The sequence below is a fragment of the Nymphalis io genome, chromosome 27, assembly GCF_905147045.1.
Source record: "Nymphalis io chromosome 27, ilAglIoxx1.1, whole genome shotgun sequence".
NCBI classification, from domain to species: domain Eukaryota; kingdom Metazoa; phylum Arthropoda; class Insecta; order Lepidoptera; family Nymphalidae; genus Nymphalis; species Nymphalis io.
The window spans coordinates 964,883-975,780 of NC_065914.1; the positions used below are offsets into that span (position 1 = coordinate 964,883).

Consider the following 10,898-nt stretch of genomic DNA (forward strand, 5'->3'; position numbering starts at 1 on the left):
AAAAATTAACCAATCAGAATACAAAAAAAGTATAAGTTGTATGTTGTGTTGTTGTGTATATATAGAAATATATATATATATATATATATGATAAAAAGGGGTAAAACTCAAAATATAGCCATGTAAAGTGGCGAGTATATAACATCCATCTGTATCATCAAATTGCAATCTGTAAATTTAGTCTATCCCAAATAAATTTATTTTTAATAAAAAGTTGTTTTAATATTTTCATAATACAGTGGCGACTCTGCCGGCATTTTCGTGGTAAAAATGTTTGTGAAGATCGAGAAGATTTTTTTTTAATCTGTTGCGCAAATATGTCAATGCCTTCAAATCTCGTATGTATAATCTGTAGTCTTCAATATCCTTGGCATGCATGATATTTTATGGGGATGCCCCAGATATATTTTAGTATTTATCATTTGGTTGTTGGTACTTGGTGTACGTTTGCGTTTTAAGTTAAGCAATGAATTGATAAGGTTGACGTAAGCCAGTGGTTTTTATAGAAATAATGTATTAAAATTTAAAGTATTAGTTATTATGTACTAATTTACCTTAGTGAAACAATATGTCTGACACGGTACCACCAAAAACTGTTAAGATACGTACCTTGCCTGTTCTTATTAAAAAAAATGCTATAACGTCTTGTGATGAATTAAAATCGAACTATAATTTATTGTTTCGGTGTGTTAAAAATGCAAACCAGCAGTTGTACAAGGAAGACATCATATATAAAACAAGTGAACGAGATGTATTTAACGGGAAATACCCTAACTTAATAATTACCAATCGACTTAATATATTAAAAAACAGCAGTCGAACTGTTGCTACCTACACAGGTGAAGATTCTACCACCGTTGAGTTGAGCTCGGACGCCGTGACGAGTCTCATTGGGCAAAACAACTATGATATAGTTTTTAGTGCTTTGTGCTCAGTTATAAGTCAGGATTTAAAAGTAAAAGGGATCCTATCATTATTAAGCTTAGATACTCACGTCAGTACTAAGACTGGGCGTGCTGACCAGTCTACTCAGACGTATCAATCAAGTCGAGAAATACTTATGCGTGAGAAACAACGGAAATCTATCAAAAAGAAACCGGTACGATCTTACATCGTACAAGATGACATGTTACCAGAGAAACTGACGAAGAAAATTGTAATTCATCCGAAAAACCTCATTGAACCAGATCAAATCAAAACAGAGAAAGTAGGCAAGTCCGAGGAACAGTCAGTTGAAGAAGAAAATTTTATTAATAATAATAGTACAGAAGAAGTTAAAAGTAATCTATTGCCAGATATAAGACTTCTGCTTGACGAAGACAGCAACATTTCTGAAATAAGCAGTGGTAATGTATCAATAGGCAGTTACAACATACCAGACATATTAGAAAACCCAAAATCCCTGTTGATGAATATAGATAAACATACAAAAGAAACTGTTCCTGAATACACGACAATTGTTACAATGGATGGTTCATTAGTAAAAATAAAAGGTAATCCTGATATATTTCACTTGGCCACGCCGGAGGTTTTAGCACATTTGGAGCCGAGTGATCGAAAGAAAATTGTTTTGCACCAAGGTTACATTGATTGGAAGTACTGCCTGCATGAAGACAACAATCAGAATCTGTAAGTATCCTCATATAATATATACATTTACTGATAAATAAACTTTATGTTAAAGTAATATTAATAAATATAATATGCTATTGGGGACAAGATTTTATACATGATAAAAGAGCTTTGAGTTTTTAATCATAGATTTTTTATACGGGATACATAATTGAATATGATTAAACAAATGTTGAAATCTTGGATATTCTATGAAATTCATTATAGTTTTGCAAAATTTAGTGAGTGTTAGCAAAGTTTTTTAGATATTTGGAAATAAAATTAAAGTGTATATAAATAGTTAAGTAAAATAGTGTTGTTTTATAAACAAATATACATTAATCAAGAACTGCTTGTAATGCACATTACAGTAGTTATAATCAAATTGCATGGAACTTGAAGATTTAAGGAGAATCTACATCTACTGCTTCGATTGGAATAGTTTATAAAATTGAGCGATTTATAAGTCATCTTAGTACAATCAATTTTGAACTAGTTGAAGCTTTATGCTAAATAAACATCAAACAACTCAAACGAAACATTATATTTTGATCTTCTGAAATTATTGGAAAAAAGAAATTAATTTTATTATTAACAATTATGACACCAGTTAAAATACAGTAATGTATATATGTATTTAAAAAAAAAACCCATTTCAATGATGTAGCTGGTCTTTGTATAACTTTAAAATTGTGGTAATTTTATGTACATATTCGAGACATATTTAGTTTTGATTTAAATTTAACTGATTCAAACTGTAGCAGTATATTTCTATGATATAATAAAATTAATGTTTTCTTTACATTTCGCGGTTGACAAAACCAACTAGTTTGAGTGATATGGGATGTTTACTTCTTAATATATGATAACATCAAGATATATAATCTATACAGAGTTTTTATATTATAAAATACTGCATATTGATAATTTATAGATAGTCTCCTCGGAATGTAACATTCCGTTTATCACTTTAATACATTATAGCACAAAATTTATATTATTCCTTCAAAATCTCGCTGGTATAGTTATTTGGTGTCCAGTTTATATGCCTGCAGACCCTGAGGTCCTTGTTTCACACACCGTGATGATCTCCATGTGTTGGATGAAATTTACGTTGTTAGGTACACCTGCATTGAAACGGTGTGGTGAAACAATCTCCTCCTCCTCAAGAGGAGAGGAGGCTTTTGCCCAGCTGTGGGACACACGTGTAGCCTGTTATTTTTCTCCACAATTAGATAATCTTAATAGATGTATTGTATTATTGATATTTTATAGTGTAATGACAAATTACTTAAATTACATAGTTTTCGTCTTATTAATAAATAAAAATCTGTGTTTGTATGTTCGTCCTCTATGCTAAACCATTCATCCGATTGTGATGATACTGTGGTTAGTTGTTCTGCGTATTGCCGCGAAGGTTCCTAACCCAAAAAATGAGAATTTAAATTTGTGTTTGTTCTTCAAAATAACCGTTTTGTATATACTTTTATTATGCCCTTGCGAGCCCGCGACAGTAGCTAGTATTTTATATATTAATCAATTCAAATATAACATCAGAGAGCAGTGTAAACATAATAATAATATGATATTTATGGTGAACACTCGGCGTCGTGTTCAGCCCCTCCGCCCCTCAGCCCCTCTCGGGAATTCCCCGATCGTTGCGAATGTGAAAGTGCATATCTTGCTATTTTAACATTTCACGAAACGTGACTCCGTGTCACCGTGAACCGAAGACTGCGGTCTCCAACCTGGTCGAACACCACTGATTTTTCATGAGCTTATTTTGTGTATATAATTCACCTCGTGCGCGGCGGTAAAGGGTAACATCGTGAGGAAGCGTGTCTGTGTTAAATATTAAAATATATTTAAAAATCAATTTGTAAATGTTTAAAGATATCGGTACTTTTCATTAAAACGATTTGAATTTAAACCTGATGCTGCCGGTCCGGAATGACGATTGTTATTAATCAGAGTTCAAAAACTCAATAATTCCTCTTTATGTAATAACTAACTTCTATTTATTGTACCCAGTTATTTTATTTAAACAAAAAGTTGAAAACATCGTGAAGTATACAGACACGAAGCACCAACGAAGTGTGTAATGTATCAATACTCATTGTTTGCTTTCTATATAACAAAGAACAATTCATCATCATCGATGGACGGCTCACAAGTTTTGACACGACGAAGGAATGAGTTCAATCCCAAACCCAAGGAAATCACCAAACTGACCAGAAAGCGACAGAGAATAAGCAGTCGCGTAGCTAGGTGGACTGAGGCCCCGGTGTAGAGAGAACGAATCGAGCTTCCGAAGGGGGCGTTTGAGGCGAGGGGGAGCTCAATTCCCACTATTAAACTTATTTTTTTTATTTTGGGAAACATACAGCATAATTTAAATGTCTAAAAAAATAAGTCTCACATAAGCCAACAAAGTTTCCACTTTTACATTCAAACATGGAGTGAACCTAACAATAATAAGTTATTTAACAATTAATTAAAATATATAAAGTCGAGTATTAAAAAGTAATTTCAAAATCAGAACAAAAAAAAACCGATTTAATATAAAATAAAGAATATTAATGACAAATACAATTTTTTAAGGCTTCTAAGAACTTAAATACATTTTCGTTCAAGATATGTATATTAGTGTAGCGCTTATTATAATTGTCACATGCTCTCACCAAAAAGCGATTTTTAGCATAGTTCGTTCCACACATTGGGACATAAAAGGTATGTTTTGAACGGGCATTGGAATGTGAACTTATATATAAAATATTTCGTATTAAAAAGGACTTGCGCTTATTCCTATTAGTATAAAGCCATACATCATCTTTATAATGAGATGTAAATTCCGTATGTGCTAAAATGCTTAAAATTTCTGCGCCTTATTTTTGTGGTCACTATTATTTTTGAGGTATCTTTAATTGACTAGCATACAAAATTCCAAGTTTCTAAGTCAATGCGTTTAAAAGTTTATATAAGCTACAAAGTAGTACAGTCTCGTAGAAAAGTTTAGGCTCAGGAATGTCATCTGTCGGCTAGTTCTGTCGGCGAGTTTCAGCGACGTGTTTCATAAATATTTGAGGTGTAACAAAGGCATGGTGTAACAAGGTGGTGTAGCGCTCGGTATGCGGCAGATAACTGACGATGACACTTTGAGCGTCATATTACGTCAAAATAATATTTGTTATGTACACATAAAATCGCACAATTTTTAAAAAAAATAATATTTTGTTTTTGAAAGATCTTTCAGCTGTCGCAGAAGTGACAGGAGTTGGAGTTGAGTGAATGTGCTGTACACACTTACGTTACATTGTAGCGCGTTAAATTTCGTTAATAGTATTATATGCTATGTACAATATCGTTGTATTGTAAAAATACCCCAGTAAAACAATCTTTCACAATTACTATTAACATTTTTTCACACATAACTTGTAATATAATTTATTACCAATTAATATTTTACAAAGGCCGAGTCTAGAACGGTGCAGATGCAATAGTGCCAGCGTCTTGTGTACAATGCCACAGGACAATCTTTTAGACGGCGTGTTTCTGCTATAAATTTGTAATGTGTATTTTGTTTATCTAGTTTTCTAATAAAGATTGAGATGATTTTACAATTTTATTACAATTTTCATTGGAATTCCTGCAATCAACCGGACTACCATCAAGCGAGTCAATTTTTCTGTGTTGTTTTTTTTATATCGCGTAGTTTTTTACGCTCAATAATTTTCAACCATTGTTCATTTAGTTAAAAAGTAAAACCATTATTTTCTAAAAATCTCAAAATAATTATTAAAAATCAGTAAAACCTTACACGATTTAAACCAATTATGCACATCCTTATTCTACACGCGCATTCTGGTACGGGTAGCTAGTTTGTTAATAAATTATACACAAAATAAATAAGATAAAAATATAAAATAAATTAATATTTACATTGTTCGTGTTAATTTTAGCCCGATCCACTGGGCCGTGCTCAGAAACGATGTGCAGTTACTGAAACGACAGTGCCTGGTGTTGAAAAGTCGACATGAATCAGTTGACGTCCCATCCGGGAGTAACATGGTAAGGCGATACGTTTTTTTGAATTAACGATGAGAGCGTGGTCGATTCGGCATTCAGCATTCGGGTGTGATCACATATGAACGCAGGATAATGCATTCTTATTCGGGTTAACACCACATGGTATATCACGATTCCAATGTGGAACGGATATGACGTTAAAAAATGAAACTATAAAGTTGTTGAGCGCTAAATATGTATTTGTTACATACCACTCGTAATAGTTAACTTATAAAAAAAATATATATAATCTGTTCAATCTTATTTATAACTTCTTACAGACAATAATACCGTAATAATTTAATAAAATAATATATATTGTAATGTGGTAATTAATATAGTTGCATACTATCGCGTCTAGAATACATTCCTTGTATAATAGTAGTAATTTACTGGTGGTAGGGCTTTGTGCGAGCTCGTCTGGGTAGGTACCACCTACTCATCAGATATTCTACCGCAAAACAGCAATACTTGATATTGTTGTGTTCCGGTTTGAAGACTGAGTGAGCCAGTGTAATTACAGGCGCAAGGGACATAAAATCTTAGTTCCCAAGGTTGGTGGCGCATTGGCTGTAAGCGATGGTTGACATTTCTTACAATGCCAATGTCTAAGGGCATTCGGTGACCACTTACCATCAGGTGGCCCATATGCTCGTCCACCTTCCTATTCTATAAAAAAAAATAAAAAAAAATAATAGTAAATAAGAAGGATGGTACGTGCACGCCGTACGCGATGACGTATTACTTCTGCCGCGCATATATATGCACTTTTTATTCATATTTTTAATCAGATATGGAAATTTCCAAGAATATTTTAATTTGTTATCTAAACGTGATAAAATAAAGCTATGTACGTGATCAGTTATGACACGAATGTTCATTCATAAATTCCATATTGTTATGAAATATACCAAACCTTGGCAGACGTTGTGCTATCTTTGTATATTGTTTATGGGTGGTAGGGCTTTCTTCTGAGTAGGTACCACCCACTCATCGTGTATCATAGCCAAGTAATACTAAGTGACTGAGCCAGACGTCAGTGTGACTACAGGCATACAAGGCATGACATCTTGACGATGTAAGGGATGCTTGTTATTTCTTATATCCCCAATGTCTATGTAAGTTGGTGATCTTTACTGCCTCGTTGGTCTATTGAGACTATATATTTAATTATTTATCCAAAATACAACTTAGCTTATTTCTAATACAAAATATACAATATTAAGGTTATAATAAATAATGCAGTAAACACGTAACTAAATATTTTGTAGTATGTAATAATGCTAAGCAACCCAAGTTCGATTCATATTTCGTACTACCGTACTAGGTGAGCTGTACGATATAAGTCCGTAGACCCCGAGGCGGGTTCAAACCCGCGTCGATGCTCGCGAGATGTTGTCAGTAACTTTTTATTATTTATCACTTCATTATTAAGCAATTCGTGATCGTACGATTATTTTAGTTATTTTTATTTTACGATTTTTTTTCCAGCAGTTAAACACACAAACACTCAACATACATATATGTCTACATAGACATAATCTTCTATAACCACAACTCTCTCTGTGCTTTGCTATAGTCGGATAGTTATTGTTCAGAAGCTCATTACTAACGCTCCATCGCTTTCGCTCCGCCCCCCCCCCCCCACTCTCATAGCGCGCGGATCACAAACTAACTTCGAAAGTGGTGACTCGATTTTAGCTAATTCCAAATCTGGTTTATATTGTCCGGTAATCGCTCGTAAATGTCACACCGACTGGCAAAAGTCCACCGATGATGAAGGGTCGATGCATTGTGTATCACGACAAGTCACAACCGATCATGAAAAGACTTAAATACATAAAACTAACTCACGAATAACTCGGCGTCTGCTAGGTCTTAAATCCAGGAGATCACGCAGCCGGAAGATCTCGAACTGGAGGACCGCGGATGCAATAATAGGACGACGGTATACGGGCCGGGGGTCCGACTCGGTCCTACACGAGACTCGCACTAAACTGGAGGTTGCCCCCGTGTCGCAGACGGCGCTGCAGATGGCGCTGTTCCAGGACAGCGCGGAGTGCGTGAGCGAGCTGCTGCGGCACGGCGCCGACCCGCTGGCGGCCGACGGGGACGCGCGCGCCGCCGCGCACCGCGCCGCCGCCGCCGCGCCCGCCGCGCTCGCCGCGCTGCTGCGGGCCGCCGCGCGCCGCGCCCGGGACGTCCTGCAGCAGCACGGCGACCTGTGGAGGCCGCAGTTCGAGAGGAAGACCGACGAGGAGTTAGCTGACCATCTGTTGTACAAGATGTGCGTGATGTGCGACGACCAGGGTGATTAGTTTTAAAATATAAAGGTAGACTAGTAATAATCCACTTCGATGTCAAGTCCCCATTGCCCGTGGACATTTGCACTGTAATATAAAGTCTGTGCTTGTACTGGCTTTGTGCGACCTCGTCTGGGTAGGTCCCATCCACTCATCAGATATCCTACCGCAAAACAGCAGTACTTGGTATTGTTCTGAACCGGTTTGAAGGGTGAGTGAGCCAGTGTAATAACAGGCACAAGGGACATAAAATCTTAGTTCCCGAGGTTGGTGACCACTTACCATCAGGTGGCCCATATGCTCGTCCGCCTTCCTATTCTATAAAAAAAAGCCTGCTATAGTGTGTAATGACATAATTTATAATATTTTATAATAGTATATAGTATCATCGGAATTGCGATTCAAAAGAGAAAATGCTGCTAGTATTCTTGCCACCATTCCACGCGGTCACGATTTGTACCGTAGCTTTTTTCTTTTAAGATTTTCTTTTAATTTTTATAATTCAATTTTGTACAGACAAGTAACAGCCTGTGAATGTCCCACTGCTGGGCTAAGCCCACCTCCTCTCCTTTTTTGAAAAAAAGAGTTGGAGCTTATTCCACCACGCTGCTCCAATGCGGGTTGGTAGAATTCACACGTGGCAGAATTTCAGTGAAATTAGACACATGCAGGTTTCCTCACGATGTTTTCCTTCACCGTAAAGCACGAGATGAATTATAAACACAGATGTGATGGCCCAGCGGTTAGAACACGTGAATCTTAACCGATGATCGAGGATCAAAGCCGGGCAACACCACAAAGTTTTCATGTGCTTAATTTGTTTAATAATTCTGTAATAAAAAAAAAGTATTAGTAAATAATAATTATAACATCTAGTAACAATTTATTAGTCACTAAAACTCAAAAGCTTCAGTAAAATTTGTTTTTATGTAATAAGACGAATAAAAGAGGTCCTATAACCGTTTCCCAGGGTACACCCCGCTGATGTTGGCCAGCAAGGAAGGGAAGAGCGAAAACGTTAAGCTGTTGATAGAAGCGGCTCCGAGTACCATCAACATGAGGATGCCCAACTGTGGGAACACCGCTTTGTACTTAGCGGTGACCGCCGCCTGTCTGGATTGTTACAGTAAGTACTGTTGTGAGCCTTGAAAAAATACACACTTGGAAGTAAATTAGCAGTTCGAGTGACTGCTGGGCTAAGGCTTTTCAAGTCTCGGGACTTATACAGGCTGCTCCAATGCGGATTGGTGATACACATGTGGCAGATTTTTATTCGAGACTTGCAGGTTCTGGGGATGTTTCCTGTCACTGCTTGCTTGAAGTATATTTTTTTTTATTCTGTTCATATGCCGATGTCCTTGTCCAGGTCGCGGGCTGCATCTAAGTCAAATATTTATTTTTTATCCGTAGTGTCGTAGTAGTTTAAATTCCTTCCGCTTTAGTGGCTTGATCATGGCGAGATAACAAATGAAAACGTTCATTTCACAATAAGTCAGAAAATTTGAGAAATTCTATGAAATGATAAGATGTCCTTACTGTCGCAGGTCGCGGGAACAAGACAGAAGTGTCGCCGAACTTCTACTCTACCATAGACGCACTGGTGGAGGGGGGCGCCGACCCCACCATCGACAACGACTCGGGCAGCAACGTCAACCTGTTGCTCACCGAGTTCTCCATCGGCAAGCTGTCCATGTTGATCGCCAACAAGCTCACGTCCTCCAAGTACTTCGACGGGAACGAAACGAAGGATTTCAACTCGTATATGCTGGTCAAGGACTCGGAGGGTAAGGTCAACCTGCAGGAACTGAAGTCACCCAAGGCGGCGCCCCCGGAGTCGAAGGAAAAGGTGCCTGCGCACATCGTAACGCTCGACGCCAATAACGAGCCGCAGCCGCTGATCGAGACGGCGAGAAGAGGAACGAACGAACAGACGAACACGGTGGTCGTCAAACCGAAGAAAAAGATAAAGAAGCGGAAACCGGTCATTCTGCAGAATATACCGGTCGTGACGCAGTTCGTGTCGCTCGCGCAGCAACGGAACCGGCCGCTGATACTGAAGAAGTTCAACAAACCGAAGGCGGACGCGGCCGAACCCCCCAAGGTCATAACGCTGGCGCAAAACTTTATACCGTTACAGGCGACAGTTCCGATGAAGTTCGTTAAAATCTTGCCCAAAGTCGTGCAGCCCCCCCCGGCCCCGCTCGCCGCCACCCCTCCGCCGCCCACCGGCGTCATCAAGCGAGCTAAATCTGATTTAAACAGGAGCCCTAAAAAAATTAAACTCTAACAGCGAACTAAATCGATAACCATACTTACGACGCGATTAATTTTGCTTACGAGGCGTTCACGAGCGACCGTCGGCTGCTCGCTCGGCTTCTACGTTCGCGGCATCGTGACGTGCCGGTGTCGGGGGAGGGGGGTGAAGGGGAGCGTTGCGAGTGTAGAGGGGGGGGGGCATATTTGTCATGGGGGGGCCACCCGCGAATTTCCAGCCGATCATTCACCAGAAGGTTACGTGTAACACATAGTTTACTAACCCTAATTGTATGAAGATGACGGTTACTAGTGCGGCTACTATTACTATCCGTAAGCAAAACTAATCGTTTATTTTTTTATAAATAGAAATCGATCTTTAATGAAACGTTTGTGATCAAAATGAATCTGTTAAGAAGTCCGGGAATTAATGTTTTCCATCGAGTATTGCCGACACGTTTCCACAACACTACGGTTATATAGTCGTGGAAACTGTCGTCCTATCCTCACTGTCATATAGGAAGGGTTGCCAGTAACAAACTTTAAGACTTGCCATTGAAAAACAAGAACATACCTAATGGTATTTTTATAAACTTCACCTTTTATTTAAAGCCCGTCCGCTGGGAATGCGTCCCTGGCGTTTGTCCGTCGGTCACGGCCAGTGAT

General features: G+C 38.1%; 1 protein-coding gene across 1 annotated transcript; it reads left to right on the forward strand.

The window, feature by feature from the left end:
• Nucleotides 1–389: 389 nt before the first annotated feature.
• On the forward strand, nucleotides 390–10,376 carry LOC126778702 (uncharacterized). The gene is made up of 5 exons (XM_050502320.1): nucleotides 390–1,629; nucleotides 5,571–5,679; nucleotides 7,698–7,986; nucleotides 8,950–9,105; nucleotides 9,524–10,376. Exons 1-5 carry the CDS (start codon nucleotides 569–571, stop codon nucleotides 10,264–10,266), a joined length of 2,358 nt encoding a protein of 785 aa, XP_050358277.1. The 5' UTR covers nucleotides 390–568; the 3' UTR covers nucleotides 10,267–10,376.
• Nucleotides 10,377–10,898: the final 522 nt, after the last annotated feature.

What these genes read in the sequence shown, in the direction of transcription:
- LOC126778702 (XM_050502320.1), top strand. Translation starts at nt 569, where the DNA reads ATGTCTGACACGGTACCACCAAAAACTGTTAAGATACGTACCTTGCCT. An exon ending in GAAGACAACAATCAGAATCT is followed by an intron (nt 1,630 to 5,570) that starts GTAAGTATCCTC and finishes TGTTAATTTTAG; the next exon opens with CCCGATCCACTGGGCCGTGC. An exon ending in CGTGATGTGCGACGACCAGG is followed by an intron (nt 7,987 to 8,949) that starts GTGATTAGTTTT and finishes ACCGTTTCCCAG; the next exon opens with GGTACACCCCGCTGATGTTG.